This window comes from Myotis myotis, unplaced genomic scaffold (assembly GCF_014108235.1).
Source record: "Myotis myotis isolate mMyoMyo1 unplaced genomic scaffold, mMyoMyo1.p scaffold_m19_p_9, whole genome shotgun sequence".
In the NCBI taxonomy this organism is placed as follows: domain Eukaryota; kingdom Metazoa; phylum Chordata; class Mammalia; order Chiroptera; family Vespertilionidae; genus Myotis; species Myotis myotis.
Window position 1 is genome coordinate 64,226,600 of NW_023416401.1, and position 24,475 is coordinate 64,251,074.

The window sequence follows — 24,475 nt, forward strand, 5'->3', positions numbered from 1 at the left end:
GGACAAATACTGTATGAGTCCACTTGTATGAAGTACCTCAAGTAGTCAGATTCATAGAGACAGAAAGTAGAATGGTGGTCGTCAGGGGCTGGGATGGGAGGAGGGATGAGGAGTTACTGTTTGATGCTTATAGAGTTTCAGTTTTACAAGATGAAAACCGTTCTGGAGATGGTTGATGATAATGGTTGCACAACAATAGGAATGTACTTAATATCACTGAACTGTACAACTAAAAATAATTAAGATGGTAAATGTTATGTTACGTGTATTTTACTGCATTAACAAAGAAATGGGAAAACAAGAAAATATCACCTACAAAGGAGTGACAGAGTGACAGCTGACTTTTCACTAGTGGCACCTGAAGCCAGAAGAGAGTGGAAGAATATAGTCAAAGTACTGAAAGAGAACTGCCAACCTAGCATAGCATGGCCAGAAGTTATGTTCCAAGAACAGGGATAAACTGAAGATATCTTCTGACTAGAAGAAAAAACAGAGTTTGCCCCCAATAGAAAGACCTATACAAAAGAAATGTCTAAAGAATATGCTAGAAAAAAGGAAAATTACCCCAGGAGGATGGAATGATAAGGAATAGCAAGTAAATGAAAGGGTAAGCACGTGCATAAATCTAAGCAAACATTGTCCTGATGAAATAGTAATAATTGGGCCCTAACCGGTTTGACTCAGTGGATAGAGCGTCGGCCTGCGGACTGAATGGTCCCAGGTTCGATTCTGGTCAAGGGCATGTACCTTGGTTGCAGGCACATCCCCGGTAGGGGGTGTGCAGGAGGCAGCTGATCGATGTTTCTAACTCTCTATCCCTCTCCCTTCCTCTCTGTAAAAAATCAATAAAATATATTTTTTAAAAAAAAAGAAATAGTAATAATTGGTGGGATTAAAAAGAATAGACAAACCTAAAGTACTGAACAAAACCATATATCATATGTTGGCAGCATATAACACAGTTGGTTAATCCTTAGAACACTTTCTTAACTTTCCTTTCAGGACACCACACACTCACCCTATGGCTGTTTTTGCTCGCTGTTCTTTATTCAACCCTCTTTATCTCCCCAATACCTTTTAACAGTGATGTACATTAGGCTCAGTCTTTGAGTCTCTTCTCACATCTTTTACACTTACTCCTTTGGTGATTGTCTTAGTCTGTTTGGCTGCTATAACAAAATGCCAGAGACTGGGTGGCTTATAAATAACAGAAATTTGTTTCTCACAGTTCTGGAGACTGGAAGTGCAGATCAAAGTGCTAGAAGATTCACTGTCTTCTGTAAGCTCACTTCCTGGTTCATATATGGCACCTTCTAGCTGAAACCTATACATGGTACAAGGGATGAGGGAGCTCTCTGGGGTCTCTGTTCTAAGGGCACTAATTCCATTAATGATAACTCAGTCCTCACGATCTATTTATCTCCCAAAGTTCCCATCTCAAAATACTATCACATTGGGCATTACAATTTAACATGAATCTTGGGAGTCTGCAAACATTCAGACCATAGCAGTGATCTTACTCATCATGGATTTAAACACTATGAGCTCTCCCCTCACATCTCTCCCATGAACCTCCAACTCATGTATTAGATTGCTTACTCATTGTCCCCACGTGGATGTCTTAGCAGGTATCTCAAATTTAACACGTCTGAACTGAACTGTATATAGTGTTTCCCACACCTGCTCCTCTGTATATGTTCCTGAACTCAGGACACATCACCTCCATCATCCTCTTTGCTCAGGCCAAAACTCCTGGAGTCGTCCGTGACTCATCCTTGCTCTCATTCTCATTGGACAGCCAGTTTGTCAGCGGGTCTTTTTGGCTTTATCTTTAAAAATATTCCCTGACCACTGTGTACTTCTCCACCACTGTGACCTACCACCTTGATCTAGGCCATTGTCATCTTGTTCCTGGATTATTGTAATTGCTCATAACTGGTTTCACCACTTCACCCATCCAGCCATTTCCCCGTGCCACAGCCAGGGCGGTTCTGGAAATTATTTTTTTCAACCAAACTGAAGAGATTGCTAACATATTTGGGAGTATAGTGGGCAGGGTTCTAAAGATGGTCTCCAAGATTCCTGTCTCATGGTTAGTCAAACTAGGGATTGATCTGAAGGGATTTTGCAGAAGTAATAAAAGTCCCAAGGTAATTGACCTTAAGCTATGGGGAAAGTTTTCTCTGGCTGGTGGCACAGAGGGAACATGGTAAGGACTTGATGGATAATCACTGGTTTGAAGCTGGAGAAGCCATATGAGCAGGAATGCAAGAGAAGAGAGTGGCCCCTGGCTGACAGCTAGCAAGGAAGTGAGGACCTCAGACCTACAGCTGCAAGGAACTGGACTCTGCCAGCACCTGAATGAGTTTTGAAGCAGGTTCTGCCCCAGAGCCTGAGATAAGAGTAGAGCCCAGCTGATACTTGACTTCCTCCTTGTGAAGATAAGAACTGAGACTCTTGTCAGATAAAAGCTAAGAATTTTCCAGAACTGGATAGTCCTCTATCCCTAAGCAGAAGACCCTACAGAGCTCCAGAGCTCGTCTGGACTTCTGACCCACAAAACTGAGATAATAGATGTGTTTTGTTTTGTTTTTTTGTTTGTGTTTGTGTGTGTGTGTGTGTGTGTGTGTGTGTGTGTGTGTATGTGTGTGTTTTAAATATATCTTATTGATTTTTTCAGAGAGGAAGGGAGAGGGATAGTTAGAAACATTGATGAGAGAGAAACATTGATCAGCTGCCTCCTGCATGCCCCCTACCGGGGATGTGCCCACAACCAAGGTACATGCCCTTGACCAGAATCGAACCTGGGACCCTTCGGTCCTCAGGCTGACACTCTATCCACTGAGCAAAACCGGTTAGGGCTAGATGTGTTGTTTTAAGCAACTAAGTTTATAATTTGTTACACACCAACAGGAACTAATACAGAGGGCATCTTTACAAAATCACATTTGAAGGCTGCAGAGCTAAAGCTTGAGAAACACCACTCTAGCTAATTCTTTTTCTTCCACCAGGCTGTTCCCAAACCCATTGCCCTGGAGCCATGTTTTTACTACAAAGCTGCTGTTCTCTCTGCATTTGTGAGGCTCCCTCGAGGCCTTGGTGGAATCCCTCCTCCTGGGCAGTCCGGTGAGTAGACCAGAAGGTCAGCGAAGGATCCTTCCCTTTTACAGAGAACTGGGGTATAAATGTGACTAGTTCCTGCCTCATGGTGTTATGAGAATTTGGTGAGATAACTCCCTCATCACTGGATTTCCTTCACTGTCTTTCCTAAGGTCCTTCCCAGGGGAAGTCCAGAACTCCCCTCACTGCGCCAGCTTCCCAGTGATATTGATGCTTCCTACCACGCCTTCCTTTGCCTACAGTGTGTCTGGCCTCCTCTGGCTTTGCTGCTCCTTTCCTGTCTCTCCTTCCTCTGCCCCTAAATGTAGGCGTTCTTCCTCTTCCTCCATTCTTACTCTCTGTCATCTTACCTACTCTCAGGCTCCTCCAAGCTGGTGATTTTCAAATTGGTATTTCCAGAACTATTGCATTTCATTTGCTTTTTCACTGTGTTTTATACATTTTTAATTGATTTATTTTAGAGAGAGGAATATCATTTTGTTCCAAACATTTTTATGCATTCATTGGTTGCTTCATGTATGTGCCCTGACCAGGGATCAAACGTACAACCTTTGCGTATCAGGATGACACTCTAACCAACTACCTGGCCAGGGCATTTTTCACTGTTCTGTTGTTTCCTTCCAGCAATTTAGTTGAAATGTTTGTGTCGTTCTTATTTTTATTCTTTTTTTTTCATATAACTTTCATAAACATTTTAACATCTTACTACATAATCTTTTACCAATCTCTTTTATACTATTCCATCAAATACATGGATCATAATTTGGATAAACATTGTCTTATTATTGAACATGAAGGAAAGATGGAGTATAGTTTTGAAGTATCTTGATTAACCATGGAGTACTTTGGAGGGATGCCTCAGACAATATGAATGTTTGAGACAACTTTCAGTTGAGATGATTCAGGGGTCAGGGTTGCCTCCACTAAAAAAAAAAGCCTCTGAGGAAAGTGTGAGCAGAATCCTTGCCCAGGCCCTGAGCTCACAGCCCCGAGCATAACCAGCAGAGCCTCCTGCTGAGCTTTCAGATGGTTTGCGTCTGGGGTGTCCTCACAAAGGGAGGCTGTTGGACATGGCCAGGCCAGGGTTTCTGCCTTCACTTCATGGGGACAGCTTGATTTGCCCTCACCCGGGGGTTTCTGTGCGTTGAGCCCCTAACTTGCCCATGTTGAGGGCAGGATGACCCGTTGACCTGAAGACTCTGGGGCTGTGTCTTCTGCCACCACATTGGACGGTTCTCCCTGATGGCAAGGTGCTGGCTAGGGTGGGGAGTAGATGACAGACTTGCAACACTGCAGCCTTTTCTGCCCCAAACTCTTCCTGATGTGCCCCACCACCCCTCTGAACTCCTGAGAAAGGCCCACCCACTGCTTGAGACCCCATTCATTCTCTACCCCCCATTTCAGAGGGTGTCCACGGACTCCCAGAGCACCTGGCTCTGCCTTTGGTTAACAGTTGTTACTGGATTCTCCACTGAATTCCAGGCACTAAACCTGGCACTTAAAAACCACCCCCTCTCCTTTTCCCCTATTTTGTAGGCTCTGAGGTGAGCGACAAGTCTGCCAGCACGGCTCCTGACCAGCTGAGCCTGGGCTGGCCTTTTCCCAGATGAGCTCAGTTAAAGGTTACCAGCCAAAAAGGAGACGAACCACCAGTCTCTAAGCAGAGGTGGGGGTGGAAATGAGCCAAGCAGCATTCTAAGGATGCTTCAGTTCACTCATTGACTCCTCATGCAAGCCCTGTGTTATTATTCCCCATTTTACAAAGGAAGAAACAGGCACGGGGAGATTAAAGAACCTTGCTTATTTCAGAGTCTGCCCTAACCCGTATCGTGGTATAGATATAAAAATCACTAGTGCTGGCCTGGCTCGTGTGGCTCAGTTGGTTGAGTGTTGTCTCGTGCACCAAGAGGTCGCTGGTTCGATTCCCAGTCAGGGTACATGCCCAGGTTGTGGGCTTAATCCCCAGTAGGGTGTGTGCAGGAGGCAGCCAATCTATGTTTCTCTCTCATAGATGTATCTTATCTCTCCCTTCCTCTCTCTCTAAAATCAATAAAAACATTTTTTAAAAATCACTAGTGCTGGTTGGGCCATGTGGAATGAATCTGCATTACATTGTAAAGAGTGCTGCTTGCCTAGCTGATGTGGCTCAGTGGTTGAGCATCAACCTATGAGCCAGGAGGTCACTGTTTGATTCCCAGTTGGGACACATGCCCAGATTGCGGGTTCGATCCCCAGTTGGGGGCGTGCAGGAGGCAGCCGATCAATGACTGTCTCTCATCATTGATGTTTCTATCTCTTTCTCCCTCCCCTTCCTCTCTGAAATCAATAAAAACATATTTTTAAAAAGATGCTTTTTCTTGGCCTCCCTTTGGAGACCAGTAGGAGAAATTTAGTGCTTAGACGCAGGGGTGGGCAAACTTTTTGACTCGAGGGCCACAATGGGTTCTTAAACTGGACCGTAGGGCCGGAACAAAAGCATGGATGGAGTGTTTGTGTGAACTAATATAAATTCAAAGTAAACATCATTACATAAAAGGGTACGGTCTTTTTATTTTTTAGTTTTTATTCATTTCAAGCGGGCCGTAGTTTACCCACGGCTGGCTTAGAGTATGTCTGCAATCATACTAAATGCTCCCACCACCACGCAGAGCACTTGGCTTGATTGATCTGAAAAGCAGGCTATACCTTTTTGTATAACAAGAGGGGGGCAAAGAATATGTATTTGTATTTGTATAACTAAACCCTGAAAGAATATATGCAAACTAGTGAGAACAGTTTCTCAGCTGGCGAGGGGACAGGTGGAGGAAGGGGCAGAGTGCAATAAGACTTCCCTACATACTTTATTGCTTTGTTTATTGTATTGTGGGAATGTAAACAGAATTTTAAAATTTATTTTTGAAGATACAAGCAAGCTGCTCTTTAACATGTGTTCCCTCTTTGGGTTCTCCCAAGGTCTCGCAGTAGCCAGCGCCCTGGTGGACATTTCTCAGCACCTGCCAATGCTGTACAAAGAGAAGTTAGGAGCACTGAGAAACCGGAAGCAGCAGCCCCCTGCGCAGCCTGGGACCTGCATTTGATGCTGGGGCCAGGGAATCTCCGTGAGTGAGCAAGTGGAGGCGAGGTGGCGTGCTAGAGTCTGCAGGGAGGGAGCAGGCAGGAGACGCTGTGCTGAGCGGAGCAGGGCAAAAAACTGGAAACCCTCCGACTGGAAACATCGACTCATCTGCATGTTCACAAGCTTTCTTTGACAGTTTCTCCCATCTGTGCTCCAGCATCTAACCTTTTATTTTTGCATAGGGAATAATTGATTTAATTACAGGTCCAGGGACGATCCAGATGTTGCTGGAGGAGGCCAGTGTGGAGCCAGTGAGAGAGCTAGGAATGATACTCAGGTTTACTTGTGGGAAACTGGTCTTGGGACTGTCTCAACTGTGCAAAAAACAAAGATGTGTTTACAAGTGAACGCGCATCATCAGTCGTTCTGGAACAAGGTCTTTTCAAAACTAGTTAGATGGATGAACTTGTCATCTGAAACCTGCTATCTTTTTAAAAATATGTGCTATTTATTCTTGCACATTTTAGGCAGATAACTCTCTTCCAGGGAGCTTTTTTTCTAGTTGAGACCTAATGTCACTTTTGAATCATATTAAACTGAGATAGAAGGGGGCTATTTTAAATGTCAAGGTCAGCAGTGCTACTTAGAATGTAAACTGGTGTGATAGGTAGTTTTCTATAGCAACTTGGTTAATTTAGGTCTTAATCCATTTGGAATTTCTCTCTCTCTCTCTCTCTCTCTCTCTCTCTCTCTCTCTCTCTCTCTCTCACTCTCCCCCCCCCAACCCCCACACACACACCCACACACACTAAGTGCCTAGACTTTAAATAGATCTAGCAATTGGAAAGTTAGTAAGCTTACGTTTTTACATAATTGCATTCCTACATTCTTACTGAATTTAAATAGCTCCCATTGGCAATCTGCTTTTTTTCTAAAATGTACTTTGCAGCCAGGAAAGAATTCTCACCCCAAGCAACCTTTATCCCAGCAGCAAGGACTGAGAGGAAAGCGGAAATGACCTAACTGTAAAAGCTCCTGCTGTTATTGTTGGCATAAGGACACTAGGCGTGATCCCCATGTGTCCCCCTGCTGCCAGGGCACCACAGAAGAAGGGACTCACTCGTGGTACATGTCTCCCCTGAGCAGAAAAGAGCATGACAGCATCTGGATCAAAGCAACTCTGTTCCTGGAGCCTGCGCCGAGCTGCAGGCTGCGGTGGGATCGCACGCCAGGCGAAGGACCTCTTCCCCCAGGAGGGGCTGTGTTCTTCACGCCTCCCCAGGCCCAGGTGGTGGCCATGGGGAAGGCAGTGAACACTAAAAGGATGAAAAGCACAGGGAAAAAATTGATAAGGGAAAACTACGCCAAATGGAAAGTGACCAAATGTAAGCAGGGTGGGGACAGACCTGGCTTTTCTCCCAGGGCACTGCCTGGGCATCGTGCTGTCCCCATGGTGCTCTGTTCCCTGGCATTATGCAGCAGCCTCCCAAGACCTCTCCTGCTTCAGAGCCTGGGGTGGACCCCTAGACAACTGGGCTCAAATTTGTGAGTTTGGATAAGTAAATACTCAAAAGAGCAAAAACTGTGACATTTCACCTTGAAATGCAGTGCCTAGAGAGGGAGTATTATCTCTTCCCCACTACCGACCCACTCCCATGAAGAATGGCCTGGGAAGATGTTTTCAAAGAAGTTGAACTAGAAAATACTGTCGGGTTCACAAAATACCTCTACTTTGAGACTTGCCTCTAGAAAGCTGTATTTTCATATCACTTGTTAAAGAGCAGATGGTTCTAGAAAAGACCCCTGGACTCCTCATGTCCCTACTCCAGGTCACCATACCCATGCGGAGCCTGCCATGGATGGCCCTTCACCTATGATTGGCCCAGAGGGAGGCACTGCAGAGGATTCTACCACAAGGGGCATCCGTATTTGTTCTAAGGACCCCGTGTGCCCTTGTCCAGAGAAGTCCCTTCCCCACAGTAGTCCCAGGCCTTGAAAGAACATGCACTGGTCCCACAGCCACCTAGTTTTATTTATTTTTTCCTAAAAGATAATGTTTTGTTTTAAAAGGGAAGAAAAGAGCAAATGAAGTGTAATTCTGCTCCCACAGTGGAGAAGCAGCTGAACCCACTGCTTCTCTTTTGCAGCCCATAGCAAGCGGCTTTTTCCAGGCTCAGCCAGAGGAAGGGGGTGGCAGGAGAAAAGGCACTCGCTTAGAGCCAATTACCAAGAGGGCATCACCTGGAACTTCAGGGATGTCTGCGTGTCACAGGAGAGCCTGTACATAAAGTAGTCATGACAACCTTGATACTGCACTTGTACATAACTATACAGTAGTCCAGAATGTTCAGACATTCAGAGTGTACATAAAACAGAAAAATATCTAAATGTATTTTTATTAAATTTATGGCATCTGAGTTTCACCCAATGTGTGTTTGTGCCATATACTGGATATCCAAGTTCAGAGAAGTCCTCTTGTTAGGCCCTGAAGCTCTGATAACAAAGCCAGAAAGGGCACCCCCATCATGCCGATGTGTTCAAGTGCATCTGGTACCAATGGGATAACTCTGAGAACCCGGTCATCTGTCAGTACACATGGAAGCCGGCAGTGAGTTCGTGTAAACAGCAGTACGTGAGGAGACTCGAAGGCAGTGGGAATCTGTCACTGTTGTTGGCTCTGCAAGAGCATTGTGCATCAACCTGTCAGCCTCCGGGTGCTGTGGGGCCAGAACAGCCAGTTTCATCATGAGAAATGTTTCTCAAAGTCTTTCAGTTCAAAGATTATACCTGTAGAATCAGATTTTCTGAAAAGGGGATTTCCAGGCTGCATTTTGTTGTGGTTTTGTCTAAATTTTTAGTGATCACTTCCAAGGACAATAGTTTACTGTACTGGAAACTGTAGGTGGGAGTGGGGTAGTTAGTTGATACATAGCTCCTGCTTCCCCATGGAGAACTGCATACACCCTGCCCTCCTACCCTCCCCTACTCTCTTATACACACAGCTTAGGCAGAAGTCTGTGCTTCTCTCTGAGGATCGCCTCCAAAAGGTGGGAGGAGGTGTGGAGAGAAGGCAACTCCTACTTCCCTGGGCTATCCCGGAGGAAAAGCAGCTTGGGATCGAGGACTGGCAGCAAAAGGGAAACATGGGAATATCTGTGGTGAGGCCTGAGGTGCAAGATTAGAGACCCCAGAAAATCTGGGGCAAATGAAGAGACTAGAGCACTATCAGAAAAAGTCATTTTACCTTCAGTGCAAGTCTTACTCCTTCAACTTAGGGATGCATTTGGGTAGGGGTGGGAATGATTCACGTCCTTGGCGGGGGAGGAGGGGCGCCTTGTCATGAACACATTCGATCCTTCCGTTTCATTCATCCAGTCAACGAATATTCACTAAGCACTTACTAACAACCTAAACTAATGCTAGGGCAGTGACCACGATGAAAAAGAAGCTCCAGAATTACGACAGAATCCAGTTCCCAAACCCACCATCCAGGTCTTTCCTTAGGAATTCTGTGAGAATTGGCCATCCTGAGAACAGGCCCAGGAAGGCAGAAGGACTGTCCTCGTCTGTGCACCAGCTCTCAGTCCGAAATGTTTACCCAGTGTACCAAACTCGGCCTCCGAAGTCATGGTGATGGTTTGTAGAGAGCTAGGCCCGCCAGGAGACATGTCCCTGAGTGGTTCAGACTAATAAACACCCTTGCCGGCAGGGAAACGGTCTGGAGAGCGGACGAAAACTGGCGCCTTCTCTTTTAAAGGCAATAATGGAAGTGACTTCCAGTAACTGAATTTGGGCACAAAACATTCTGAACACTAGTGAAGCCTGTTTCATTGAACTAATTCTGGCTTTGAAAATGTTTTTGTTCTGTAGTTATTTACTTTTTTGTTTGGATTCAAGCTTAGTTTGTTAATATGTATAATTTAGCATTTATTGCACTCATGTAAATATGGAGTAAGTATTGTAAACTATTTCATTGCTGAGGATTGTGGGTACTATACATACATTTAAGGACCGCAATTTTTTGGTATTTTTTGTATTGTAAAATAACAGCTAATTTAAGCAGGAACGAGAATTAAGGGAGGTCTGCATTTTAAACACAAATGTGAAGAACTTGTATATAAACAAAAGTAAATACTATACTACAAACTTCCTTCTGAAATAAAAGTAGATCTGGTAAAAATGGGGGATTTTGTTCTGTCTTTAATTTTATTTTTACAATTTGGTCATTAGAGCCTTAAGGAAAAAAAAATGTTTAATGGTTCCCAAATTTCAAGCTGCCTCAGAGGAAGCACTTGGCGGTTGAAGATGAAGGGGTAGAACCAGCCCGTGGGCACCTCGGATGCCCCTGGAGGAGCTTCCTGGTGTCCCCGGTACCCGTGTGCCCTCGGAGACTGGTGTGCAGAGCGGTCCACACTGACGCTGGGCCTGCCAGCTGCCCACGGGGTCAGCTTTCGTCTCCTCGTGGGCTCCTGAATGTCTCTAGTTTTTCAAACTTCTGAATCTCAGGTCTGCTGATAGGTTTCGTCCCCCATGGCCCCAGCAGCATCATTGGTCTTCAGTTTTTTATGAAGTTATCGAAAGTATCGTCTGTGGGCCTCCTGCATGCCCAGCCCCACTTTATGCAGCTCCTGCCCTCAAAAATGGGGTTAGAAGTGCATTTTGTTGCCCTGGTGTAGAATGCAAAAAGCCCAGAGGATGAGATGAGGCTCGGGAGAGTTGAGGACATCTGAGAAAGCAGCACAAGGGAGGACGGTGGTTCATACAGGGGAGGGTGGGCGAGGCCCAAGGTCTAGGAGTTGGGGGGGGGGGGGGGCTGGAGGAGCCTGGGCCAACTTAGAACTGTGTCCAGGAAACAACCAGGGATGTTGTCACGGACACTGGACCCCTGCTGGAAAACAGAAAATAAAAAGCATAGGTTTTTGAGGGAATTGTGTTGCCAGAGAAACCATTAGCCTGACCTTTGCAAAGGAAAACAAACAACCAACTCTGTGACTATTGAGGAAGCTTAATTAGAACCACCTGCAGGCAGGCGAGGGCTGTGAAAGCTGTGTCTGAGGGCACAGCCCAAGGCCACCTCAGATGTGGCCCAGAGAGCAGATTTGGGCCTGGGCAGAAACCTCCCCCACCCCAAGGCAGGGCCTGGCAGGATTTTAAAATCCCCATAGGCCAGTGATTGCTGTGCGTCTGCCATGCTCATCCTTCTTGTACAGGCAGGTCATGAGGGTGTCCTGCCTGGCCAGGCATTATGTAGGGACCAGGGATCTCACAGTGAACAAAACAGACAAAAATCCCTGCCCTCACAGAGTTTACAATGTAATTGCGGGAGACAGATAATGAGTAAAATGTCAGATGGTTCTGACAGAAAGGTAAAAATAGGGTAGGCAGAAAGTGCTGGGGGCATGCTACTTCACATGGTGGTGCTGAGGAGGGACCGTTCTGATGTGACAGCTGAGCAGAGGGCTGAACAAAGGAAGGAGCTGGTGTGGAGGCCCAGAGGTGGCAGCATGCCCAGTGGGTAAAAGCAAAGTGGGCTCTAACAGCAGGGGTAAGAGTTGGGGCAGGCAGGTCCTGTGGGGCAATGGTTTTCAACTGGCACAAGGTTGCCCTCCAGAGGACATTTTGGACATGGGCGGAGGCAATGGGATGATTGCTGTGCTTTAGTGGGTGGGCCAGAAGGTGGTCATCCTGTGGCATGTGGGACTGTCCTGCCCAACAAGGAACTGACCCGCGTCCCACTCAATTTTCAGACATCTTGCTGGATATTTGTGTATGTGTGAAAATCAGTTTCTAGTTATTTTTTGTGTAGAATCCAACCCTATTATAAACACAAAGTATTTGAGAGCTGGTTTAATATACAGTCAGTTTTCCAGATATGCAACTATTGTATAAATCAAGTGAAGACCAAACTTGGTTTTCTTCATAATGTTAGTAAGATCTGGTCATCATTTTGGAAAATTCTGTCACCAACAGCAATGTCATTCCTGGCAACTGAGTCCCCAGTCCCACACACCTGTGCGGTCGCATCCGAACAGACACCCTACAGCCCAGCATTACTGGCTGTGGAACATGCCTGGCAAGAATTCTCTCCTGTCTTGTGTCCCCAACTCAAGAGACTAGACCAGACGATCCCAGCGACTGTATGAAGTGTGCTGCACAGGGAGCTGGGACTCGGCCCCGCGGCCAGGCCCATTCTCACACCAGGACTTTCCTCATTTGCTCAACCCCAGTCCCTTGAGGCCCAGTCAGTAAGATTGTTTGTGTATTTTGTTCTGTTGTGTGTGTACTTACCTTAATTTTCCTCTCTGCATCTTCTGGCTTGGACTGGAGGCCTTTGGGTGGGGTGACATGTCCCTGGCAGGACAATTTCCCAAGATATCCTTCAACTCAGGGCTTCCCAGGCCTGCAGCCCAGCGAGGCGGGGCCATGTCTCTGCCTCCCTTCACATGCGTGCCAGACTCACTAGCATGTTTCTGTCCAGGTGTGGAGGTGTCTCCTGAAGCCCTGCAGAGCCATGTCCTCCTGCTTCTCTGGAGGTTTCACTGCTAATATCCATTCTTCCTGTAACAGTGAGCTGGTTCTGTGAGACTGGCCCTGCCTCTCTCCGTTGGGGAAGGTGGGGGAAGGGCAGTGGACAGTTTCCACATCAACTTTGTGCCCTAGACAGCAGGCTCCAAGCCAGAGGGGGCATTCATGAACCGTGAAGTTTCCACCAATAAATCAAGAGAAGCTTCCAGCACCTGCCTTTCTGCCTCACTCCCCTGCCCCCAGCCACCTGCAGCTAGCGGCTCAATGTTGACAACAGCTAACAGAGACCCAGTCACAGGGATCAGGCCAGGACAACAGTCTCCTGGAGTGCACGTGAGAGAGTGACAGCAAGCAGCCTACCTCATCGGACACAGAGAACCGACACCCAGGTGTAGACAAGCTTGGCAGGACCCCTCCCTGGTTGTGGGGGCCACAGCTGGACTCAGTCTTGAGATGTTTGGCCAGACTTAACACCATGTATGAGCCAGGACCTTTTTAGGCAGAAGTGACAGAAACCAGACTCTGACAACCTTACAGAATTCCATTAATTTACCTGGGGCTGCTATGACAAATTATCCAAACTTGCTGGTTTAAAAAAACAGAAATTTATCCTCATGGTTCCAGAAGCCAGATGTCTGGAATCATAGTGTGGCAGGGCTACTGTCCCTCCAGAGCAGCGGTTCTCAACCTGTGGGTCGCGACCCCTTTGGGGGTCGAACGACCCTTTCACAGGGGTTGTCTAAGACCATCGGAAAACACATGTATAATTACATATTGTTTTTGTGATTAATCACTATGCTTTAATTATGTTCAATTTGTAACAATGAAAATACATCCTGCATATCAGATATTTACATTGCCATTCTTAACAGTAGCAAAATTACAGTTATGAAGTAGCAACGAAAAATATTTTATGGTTGGGGGTCACCACAACATGATGGATTGTGTTAAAGGGCCACGGCGTTAGGAAGGTTGAGAACTACTGCTCCAGAGGCTCTAGAGGAGAATTCAGTCCTGGCCGCTTCTAGCGTCTGGTGGCTGCCAGCATTCCTTGGCTTGTGGATACATCACTCCCATCTCTGCCATGTCTCATTTCCCTCTGCCTCTCTTATATAAGGATTTAGGGCCCCCTCAAATAATCCAGAATAAGCACCTCCTTGCAGGATCCTTAATTTAATCGCATCTTTTGCCATATAAGGTAATATTCACTCTTTTGCCTACATATAAGGTAAGTCACAGGTTCCATGGCTTAGGACATGGAGATATCTTTGGGGCCACCATTCAGCCCACTACAGCAACAAAACCTTCAGAAAGTTGACTGCCCAGGAGTGGCAAGACGGTGCCTTTCACAGACCAAAACACCTTGTCCCTTCTCTTGGCTTCTCTCTGCAGAGCTGACTGGGTCTATGCCCCAGCCAGCCTCAGGCCACCCACACAAAATGTTCACGCTGGGGGAAAACAGCCAGGCAACGGGGCCCCGGGGAGCTTTCATTGCCCCCTGCACCCAATAAGGAAGCCTCTTTTTCGTTGCGCATTGTCTGATGTTAGAGGCTCCTCTGGGTAAGCCTGAGTTTGTCTGCTTGGAGATTAGGACTGAAGGAAGACAGCCAGCTGCCATGGAACAGTTGTGCAATTTTCAACTAGGTTCTGCTCACTTGGAGCTTCCCAACATTTTGAAAGGTACATGCCTGTTTTACTCCAATTATCAGTAAAACATGGAGTAAGAGAGTTTAACATATTCTCACATAAGGCAAGTTATTTAGCAGATATTTAATTCTATGTTTGGGCTACCATGCAATCATGGTGAGCAGGCCAAGGTGATGCTTTCACTTCCCCATCCAGCTCCCAATCCTTCTCCTTCTCCCCCCGCCTCCCCCGCCCACCGCCACACACACCCAACACACACAATATCCCCCCAGCCCACTCCTAGGTGTCCCCTCCCATGCAGATGTAGGTAGTTGAGAACATTCCTCCTTCCTCATAGTGAAAACAGGTTGGACTCTCACTTGGCCCAATACCCCTCCTGTTTTCCACTGGAAAACTGCCTTCCGATTGCATGTGATCTCAGTGGGCTGATGTCACTCCCAGGCCACTGGAAGAGGCTTATAACCCGTGCTGGGGCCACCAGGGTCCTGCCTTGGACAGTCCGTGAATGCTGGGAAAGAGAGGTGCCTTTCTCTGCCGAGAATGCTACAAGGAGAGATTGTAGATGGGAGGCTGCTGGTGGCATTCTTACCTGCCCTGTGGTGAGAGCCTGCCTGGCAGCAGAGGGGAGCCAAACACAGGCCAGCAGGGGCAACATCATTTGAACCCCTGAAGACAGCTGTGCCTGAAACTCAGATGGTTGTCAGTTGGATTTGTGATTGGTTTCAATCAGGAGAGTACTGGTTGAAGGTGGGAGGCTGGTTGACAGCTGCCTCACAGGATGTCTGTGGGTTTGGTACGAGTTGCTAAGTACACAGTACCAGACCCGGTGGTTCTTTTTCTGGTCAAGACAGCCCCAGGCCTGGGCTTTGGTGTGATCTGTACCTAACCTGTGTCTTAGACTAGGTGCTCCAGAAGCTGAGCCCAAGGTAGGAATTCTCAGGCCTGATTTATTGGAGGGGTTACCCTCAGGAGAACCTCCTAAGTGAAGGAGGCAGGAGTGGGCAGGAGGAGCTAGCTGGGATGCGGTCTCAGCTGGGATCCCGCATGGAGCTCTGGAGCAAGACTGGCGCACAGAATTGTCCCACCTGAGGCAAGCAGGCTAGGCCTCGACACCCCTGCCTCAGCCAGTCATTGGCTGCAGTCCGTCGGGGAGCAGAGTGTAACTTTACAGGCATTTCCTTTAGAGGAGGGGGCAGCTGTGAGCTGTGTTTGCAGCCAACGTTCCCAGCGGCGTGGGGATGGGTTGCACTGGCCAGAGCAGCCTCAGAGCAAGGCACCAACAGCCGTGTCCACTTCCACCAATTCATGGCCCCTGGCAAGCCTCAACCAGGTTTGAGAAGAGCAGCCTGGAGACACAGGATCCCTTCACTCATCAGGAGTCTCCATGATTTTGAGGAAGAAAGAGGTGGGCAGAAAGCTTAGTACTGCCCCCCACTGTTCTGCCCTCTCCTCCCCAAACTCTTTTGCAGAATTGAAGTTTAACACAATGCCCTTGGCTTCATTGGGTCCACACTGGCCACACACACCAAATGTTCACAAAAACGTTTATGATAAATTTCCCGCAGCTCCAGGAAAGAGTCTGACTCTCTGCAGATAGAATATGCAGGAATAAAAAACAAAAGCCCCATCGCCCCTTCTTTCAAGTGTCTGTCAGGGTGGGGCTCTGTAAGCACTGAGATGGGGCTCCGCTAAGTGAGTATGGTAGGTGACCCCAGGGCTCCCAAACACCTCAGAGGTGGGACTGTGTCAAGCAGGGAGGGCCTAGGTTTGGCTGCAAATAGCAGAAGCCTAGGGAGAAATTGCCTTAAACAAATTAGAGGTGTCTTTTTCTCATGCACTGAGGAGTCCAGAGGGAAGCGGACTGGAATTGGTGCAGTGGCTCAATTTTCCAGATGGTGCCCGTGTCCTAGACAGACATCGCCACCAAGGTCTGGGCAAGAAGAGGGGAGGGTTGAGGCTAGAGACTCAAGGGACCAGTCAGCAAGTCAGTTCCAGTTTAAAGAGCTCTCCTGGAAGCCTCATCTGTGAATTCCATTCATTGGCCAGAACTGTATCACATGACCACCCTTAGCTGCAAGGGAGGCTAGGAAGTGTAGTCTATTTATCTGAGTACTAGCAGAGAAGTAAAAATATAGATCAAAGCAATCAAAATCCCTGCCACTAGGGACCAAGGAAATGTTTGTGGTACAGAAGCTTTCCATCCCTCTGTCCGTTCATCCCTGCCTGTGCTCCAACATGTTCGGTGTGAGAAGGTTGAGGCAAGGCCGATGTCCCCGCTGGCTGTTGGCTGTGACGGAAGAGGCCAGGACTCGTGTGGGCAGCTGTTGGAGGGAGCCGCGGTGGACCGGTGGAGGTGGTGGGGAAGTCATTTATGGAAGGTGGACGTTCCGGTTTGGCCATCCCTGCGAGGTCATTGTTGTTTGGAGCTTCCCTGGGCAGTTTTCCTGCGTGTCCTTGAGTGGATGTCTTTTTGCCTTGAAGAGGTGCGTGTGCCTTTCCTGGTGGGTATGTCCGGACGACCGAGGTTGCTGTTGTGATGGAGGGTCCTGTGCCTTGTTTTGGAGGGGCCCGTGCTCCTGCCGTCACCTGGCTAGCGTGGAGTGATGTTTTGTGCTTGTGATGCCCCAGTGTCCCCTCATGGTGTGGCTTCCTAGACAACGGAAGCTGTGACTGTGTGTGCTCACTACCATGTATCTGTGTAGCTTGTGTTTGTGGGGAGCTGGCATGTGTCCCACATGTGTCCCAGAGGATGTGTGAGCACAGTGTTGTTTGTGAGTGAATTGTGTCGTCCTTTGTTATGTTTTCAGTGACCATATGAGCGTATACACATACATACACACACATATACAGTGTATTGGTTGGGTGGGTTGTCAAGATCATTGTTTTACTTCAAGGATAGGAGAGAGAGACATAGAAGACAGAGACCGGGAGACTATTGTGTGGGGCCCATGGAGTTGTGTGCTTATAGCATTTCTTTGTAAGTGTGGGTCTTGAGTCCAAATGGAGGGGTTGGTTGGCTCCTATATGTGTGTTGCTGTTTCTGAGCCTTTGAATTGTAAGCAGCACACTTTCCCCTGCACTGCATCTCCCATGAGGTGCTCCATGTTGTGCCCCCATCAGCCATTTTGCAGGCCAACTTCATGCACCTCAGTTCATGTTGTGCCTCAGCTGGAGCAGGTCGAATGTGTGTTTGCATTGCGAAGCATCTGTACACCCATAACCCTGTGTGAAGGTGGGCCACATCCTTTAAAAAAAAAAAAAAAATCCCTGCCACTAGAACCTGGCAGTAGATTCAGTTCAGCATCGATAGGTCAGGAGACAGAGCCCAGAGAAGTTCTGAAGCCATCTGAGGTCACCTTGGCCAGCAGCAGAAACACACCCTGTGGCTAACCATAGGTCCCAGGACACAGATCACATGAAAGCAAGGCCGGTCTCAGTGAACATGGGTTTATTGAGCTGTGGATACCATTCCCAGTGCTGGGTTAAACCATGGGGTAGGTGGCTACATGGCCAGTGCAATGCAGGGAACTGGGTTCCCACCTACTCAAGGTGGTACCCACCAAGCAACATATCACTCTGCCATGGGACGTTTGTCATGGGACACGGGTGATTATCATCATGAGTGGCACATAACTGGGAAGGGGCCATGAAAGGCTGCAGTGTTAGCGGGGGTTTTGCCTATAAATCTGTTCAGATTACTCTTTAAGGTATAATCTGCTTGGGGGGCTGATAAAATCTCTTATAATTCTTGGAGTTTGGTTGGTCTCTCACCTTCTCTAGGTTATCTTGGGGCCTGGTGAGGCCTCGGCTACACAGGTGACCCCCTCTCATGCCTAACCTTTGGGAAACTCCAACTGTTCCAAGGTCTGTGGAGAAAGAGACCTACAACCAAGAAACCGACTGAAAGGGAAACCATGAGCTTCGCAATTAGGCCTGTAGACTATATGCCTCACTCCAGGGGACAAGCACACAGGATGTCCAGACCTGCAGAGGGCAGCAGGGCAAGAGCCACTGGGGCTAGCTTGGGGGCCGGGGAGGGGGGGAGGTAAACCAGTCCCTTTTCAGTGGGGCAGTAGGCCACAGAGGTGGCCATGTACCCGGGCAGGGTGGGATAGTTGGCTGTGCTGTTCAAGGTCTGCTGTTCTAGTCAGAGCAGAGTCTGGAGAGCCAAGACAGGGAGATGGAGAGCAGGGAGCACCCCTTCAGGGGCCCATCTGTGGAGGATACCTTGGAGGGTGGGAGCAGAGTGTGGGCTTGAGGCAGAAGCCTGGCCCTGCTCTTTGTGTCCACCCCCATCCCAGGTCACTCATGTCCATCTAGGCCCAACTGGCATGGAAGGAAGGAAGAAACAGTGCAGGGGAAGCCAGCTCACCATCCCCTCCCTGCACCTACCTGCAGGCGGCTGTGCTCAAGGTCCTGGCTGGAGTCTGGATGGGCCTGCAGGACTGGGGGCTGCCAGCTGTCAAAGGCCTGTATAGCGCCATCTATAGAGGGAGGGATCAGGGTGGGCTTGGCTGGGAAACCCTAACACAGGGGACAGCTCCTTGGGGACAAACTGAGAAACCCCTGGCGACCTTCGTGGCCTCTCTCTAGGAACAGATGGAAGATAGAATGCCTGCAAGGACTGGCTTCTGGAATGGAAGGCGCAGGGTAAGGAATAACAAAGTAAGGACAACGGCGCTATGAGTGCCTCACCAACCTTGTAGTCTTCCACTCTCACTGGGGAGGGTGACCGTTATCATCCCCCTTTTACAGATGGACACAAAATGGCTTCGAGGGGGCTTCAAACTCAGGCCCCCTAACTCGCAGGCTGGGCAGGGAACCGCCAAGCTATTCAGAGGACGGCAAGACCATCGATGAAAGGAGCTGCCAGTGCCTCTGGGATGGAACTGCCTCAGAAGCGGCAGAGGCAGGAATCTCAACCAGTTCCACTCCAGGTACTCTCCCGCCCGCAAGGGCACCAGCCCGCACACCCCTAGGGGCGGCTCGGTAGAGGGCAGTAAGGGCCAAGCGTGCTTCCCGCCCCCTGCCCGGCCCTCACCCAAGCAGCGATTCCCGGTAAAGAGCTCCCGGAAGGCTTCGCACTCCTCCCGTCGATTTCCGCTGGCTCCGCAGTCGCACCAGGGCGCCACGCGCGCGCTCCCGTTGTCCACATAGTTGGGGGTGACTGCGGTGCCTGCGGGGACCCCGAGAGCGCAGTAATCGGTCCACCCGGGTGGAGGAAGCCCGGAAGAGCCCCGTCCGCGCCCGGGCCCCCGCACTGTGTACCTATGAGGCCCGCGTAGGCGCGCAGACAGCGGGAGGCCTGATCTCGCGGGCAGCCGTCGGGCGCACTGGGGGCGGGCGCGCAGGAGGCCTGGAAGGCCAGGAGGCGGGGTCTGCGCGGTGCGGAGGGAAACGATGAGCGAATGGGGGCCCGGCCCTCAGGCCCCGCCCCCGCCCCCGCCCCCGCCCCCGCCCGCACCTGCAGACCCGGCTGTGCTCGCAGGTGTCTAAGGGCGCCAGGCAGGAGGGCGGCGCCTGGCCGGGCCGGGAGAAGGCGCAGGCGGGCACGAAGGTCTGGCGCCGGCGCTCGGCGCACACGGGGTCCGCGCACGGGCAGAAGAGCAGCGCGTGCGTGAGCGCGGGCGGCCCTCGGGCGAAGAAGCGGCGCAAGGCGCGGCGGCAGCGGGCGCGGGGACACAGCCCGCCCGCGCCTCCACCCAGGCACTGCGCCACGTACTCCGTGCGTAGCTGCTGGCACCGCGCGTCCGCCGTGCACGCCTCGGCCGCGTCCACGCATCGGTTCCGTGCGGCGGAGCTCGTCGTAGACCCTAGTGGAGGGGCGGGCAGACTGCAGTCAGTTCTCGGTGCGGCCCGCAGGCCCCGCGGAGATGCGCTCAAAACCCGAGGGGAACAGAGTGTGGCCTGAAGGTGTGAACGACCAGCACTAAACGGCCTTCCGTCGCGGGGATGAGTGGCGCGCTGGGCCCGGGGGATTCCTGCAACACATCAGGGATGGATGGGGCGCACCGAGGCTCCCCTAGAGGCTGAGGCCCATCCTCTCCAGGCACCACCCCTCTCCCAGAACGTCCCACCCACCCAAAGAGGGATCCCCGAGTCTCCTCCCACTCTCATGAGACGCCCCTGACGCGGAAACAAAGCTGGGGGGGACCTGGTTAATGAAGACTTTATCAGAAATTGCCTTGAGGACAGTGGACACTCCTCATCGTCGCTCTGGCACGCTGAGCTTTCTTCTTTCTCCTCCTTCCCTCTCCCCCATCCGTTTGGAGACCCTTCAAATGGGTCCATAGGTTTCTGGTTCTCCCTCCTTCCTGGCCTCCTGCACCTCCACCGGCCCCTCTCCACTCCCTTCTGGTGCTCCCTTTGGCCGGTCTAACCCATGCTGCCCCATCTGGACTCTGGCTTCCTCGTGGTTCCTCCAGCCTCTACCAGCTAGGGGAAAAAGGGATTCTTGAAAGGGCTCTGGGCGCTGGAGAGCCCGGCTGCTAAGGTGTGGATCTGAGAGAAGTCCCTCATGGCAGGCCACAGGGCTCTATCCGAGCCACAGGGCCAGAGGGTGCACCTGGCACAGCTGGCACACACCAGGGGTTGGCTGGGCAGAGGGTGTGCTCTGGGCAGATGTGCCGCAGGCCACATCGAAATCCAGCCCCGTAGCCTCTTCCTAGAACCTAGGGCACCAAACCAGGCTCCCTCTGCCCCTCATGTTCTCAGCCCCTAGAAGCTGGCAGGCCAGCTCCCAGCCTGGCCCCACCCCCATCTCACTGTGTATGTGTGGAGGAGGGTCCCCTGCTTCAGGGCTTGGAGCAGGGCCCCTCTCTGACATTGACCACCTCTTTTGGGTGCCCTGGTGATTCTTGCAGTGGCTTCAGTGCCGTCCTCTCTGCTGGAAGGACAGACAGACACTAAGGACTCGGAGTGGGTATGTAAGTGGAGAGGTTTGGCAGGAGAGGTTTGGCCCTCCCTCTCTCCTCCAGGACACAGCGGGGCAGGCAAACTGTGCCCTTCTCTCCCAGCAAAGCCCCTCCTGTTCCCAGGCCTCAGCCAGATACAACAGTACCTGTGTCTGTCCCCTAAGGTCTTGGTTCCACCTCTGCTGATTTGCTTACCTGTCTCCCTCGTGAGGAACACCCTTACCTCATCATCACCCTCAAAACAGCACATCTCAGCTCCAAGATCTCCTCTGCCTGATTTCATTCTCCTCATCCCACCCAGTATGACCCCTCCACGATGCTTCAGGTGGGAAAGAGACAGTCTGAACTGGTGGAACAGCAGATGAGTGGCAGGGAGACACTGAAGATGCCGGGCAAGAAATCAGTGTGAAACTCCAAGACTGAAAGTGGGGGGCTGAGGCTGGAGGAAGGGTAAGAAAGGTGGGAGAGGGCAGGCAATAGGAAAAGGACAGTTCCTGGGGCACGGGTACCACGGTGAGGCTTGGGGAAGGGGGTGGCTGACCCGAAGGCAGGAGCAGGATGAGCAGAGCGCTGTGAGCAGACTGCCGGGTGTCCCTGCACCCCAAGCACAGGTCTCCCACTGGCGACACTCCCTGCCTTCCAGCTTTTCCTGGAATCACCCTCTTGCCCTCTACTCTGTCCCCGAGAATCTGGGATAGAGAGGCCAGAGTTCAGAGGTCCTGAGGAAGAGGTGGCCACTCACTCAGAAGCAGCTGTAGCAGCAGCAGCAGCATCACGGAGCCCAAGCAGCGGGCCATGCCGGCCTGCAGAGTGGAGGACAGCGCCAGGCAGAACCCACGTGGGACAGGTGCCTTCTTCCCAGCCCTGCCTGAGCTGAACTGGGTAGAAACCCAGACACTGTGCTGACATGAGCACTCCTGCCACTGGGAGGAGCCTTTGCATGACTCCCTCCCCCACTGAGTCTCCACCCTAAGCCTCACCTCAGGTAGATCCAGGAGCCACTGAATCTAGAGCCTGAATGTCTAGTCAGTGGTTCTCAACCTTCTGGCCCTTTAAATACAGTTCCTCATGTTGTGACCCAACCATAAAATTATTTTCGTTGCTACTTCATAACTGTAATGTTGCTACTGTTATGAATCGTAATGTAAAGATCTGATATGCAGGATGGTCTTAGGCGACCCCTGTGAAAGGATCGTTCGACTGCCAAAGGGGTTGCGACCCACAGGTTGAGAACCGCTGGTTAGATGGACCCCCCCCACACAGCACCCTCCTCCCCACAGCAACACCTACAGCCACCCCAGGAGGCCCTGTCTCTCCCATTCTAAACCGTAAACTTTTTGAAACAACATTGTTCTTTGCCTTCTTTTATAATTTTATTAACTTTTTAAAAAATATGTTTTTATTGATTTTTTTTTTAAGAAGGAGGGAGGGAGAGAAACGTTGATCGGTTGCCTCTAGTACGTGCACCAGGAATTGAACCTGAAACCTAGATACCAGTATGTGCCCTGGCCGGAATTGAACAAGCGACCTTTTGGTGCACAGGACGATGCTCAACCAATGGAGCCACACCAGGCAGGGCAGTTTTTAACTTTTTATTATTAACTAATTTTATACTTGAACGAAGGTTGCAATCATGTTAGTGTTTGCTTTATACCTTTTACCCAGCTGCCCCTTGTGTTAACATCTCATGTAATTAGAGTATAACTAGAGGGCCGAAACTGGCAGTCCAACATCCCCCGAGGGGTGTAGCAGTGCGGGAAGCGGCAGGTGGCCAGGGAGGAGCCTGAGCCGGTGCGTCTCCTGCTCACCCGGGCCCCACTGCGCCTGCCGCTGCTGCTATACTGCTGGGTAGCGCTGCCACGGAGGCAGGAGAGGCTTGCGCCACAGCAGCTGCTCTCGCCAGCAGTGAGCCCGGCTTCTGGCTGAGCGGCGCTCCCACTGTGGAAGTGCACTGACCACCAGGGGGCAGCTCCTGTGTTGAGTGTCTGCCCCCTGGCGGTCAGTGCACATCATAGCAACCGGTCGACTGGTTGTTCGGTCGCTTAGGCTTTTATATATAGAGATTGTTAAAACTAGGGAATTAACATTGGTACAATACAATCTACTACAGACCATTTCTAATTTCTCCAGTGTTTCCACTAATGTCCTTTTTCTGTTTCAAGATCCAACCCAGGATCCCACATGACACTCAGTGGTCATGTTGCCTTAGCTTCCTCGAATCTGTGGTAGCTCTCGTCTTTCCTTACAAGCCTGGTGCTTCCCCATGCAGCCCTGCATGCCCCCACTTCTTGGGGACTGTAAGTGATAAAAACTCCTCCCAATGGCATTCATCTCTCCAGGTCCTCACTCAGTCATCTCTATAAATCAAAATCTCACAGGTACAAAGAACACAGGACTTTAGAAAACAGTCTCATTCCGCCTCTTGGGCTGGCTGAGTGAAAGCAAGCCTGAGCTGGGGGCTGCCTCTCCTGTGCTGCCGATGGGAGGATCGGACACTTGCCGCCATTCCCCAGCTCTTCACACGCCCTGAAATATGATTTTGCACTCTTCCCATTAAGAGGAGACTCCCCTCCCCCCCCCCAATCCCTGGAACCCAGGCTGGCCCATAGAGTGTCATGGTAAGTACCATGTGCCAGCCATGGAATCTTAGGAGATCTTACAAGCTTCCAATCTGTTGCAGGATGAGGTGAGAGAGGAACTTGCCTCAGGATCACCATGGCTGATGTTTCCTTTTGCCTCTGGCTCCCACCTGCCTTGGGGTGGTCCTGTTATTGATCCTGTCTTTACTTCGATTTTTAATATTTTGTTCATCATGGGTTTTTAGCACTAATTTTGATCTTTTAAAATACTACTTATCTTGATCATTATTTTTTGTGCCCAAGGTAAATGAGCACACTTACCTCATCCTAATCCTGGTCCTGCTCTCTTAGAAATCCCCCCGCCCCCCGCAGCTGCCATGTGAACGAGCCTGGGCTAGCCCACTGGAAAATGAGAGACACACAGCCCATCTATTCCCATCACCCCAGCCAACAGCCAGCCAACCCCAGAAGAACTTCCTAGTTGGCCAGCAGTTGACAGCAAACATATAAGTGAGCTGAGTTGAGACCAATCGAACCACCAGCTGAGTTCAGCCTAACTTGCCAATTCCCAGAATTGGTTGTTGTTTTAAGTTTTGGGGGAGTGTTGTTACACAGTAACAGCTGGCTGATACAGG

General features: G+C 50.1%; 2 protein-coding genes across 8 annotated transcripts in view; one reads left to right on the top strand and one right to left on the bottom strand.

Moving 5' to 3' along the window:
- ATRN (attractin) overlaps positions 1-10,358 on the top strand; it is a 157,240-nt gene extending 146,882 nt beyond the window's left edge. For 4 of the 7 annotated variants that reach the window (XM_036323417.1, XM_036323419.1, XM_036323418.1 and 1 more), the window contains 2 exons: positions 3,012-3,126; positions 6,073-10,358. In XM_036323417.1, the coding sequence (XP_036179310.1) occupies positions 3,012-3,126; positions 6,073-6,197 (240 nt within the window). In that variant the 3' untranslated portion in view covers positions 6,198-10,358. Of the gene's footprint in view, positions 1-3,011; positions 3,131-6,072 lie in introns of those variants that run through there. The other 3 variants (XM_036323422.1, XM_036323420.1, XR_004970097.1) reach the window with 3 other exon arrangements.
- A 7,280-nt stretch (positions 10,359-17,638) lies between these two features.
- Positions 17,639-22,058, bottom strand: GFRA4 (GDNF family receptor alpha 4). Its single transcript, XM_036320963.1, is given in 5 exon segments — positions 17,639-18,574; positions 18,740-18,831; positions 19,389-19,734; positions 19,736-20,160; positions 22,004-22,058. Coding segments are annotated over 5 exon segments (1,002 nt in total). The 3' UTR covers positions 17,639-18,490.
- Between the last annotated feature and the right edge of the window lie 2,417 nt (positions 22,059-24,475).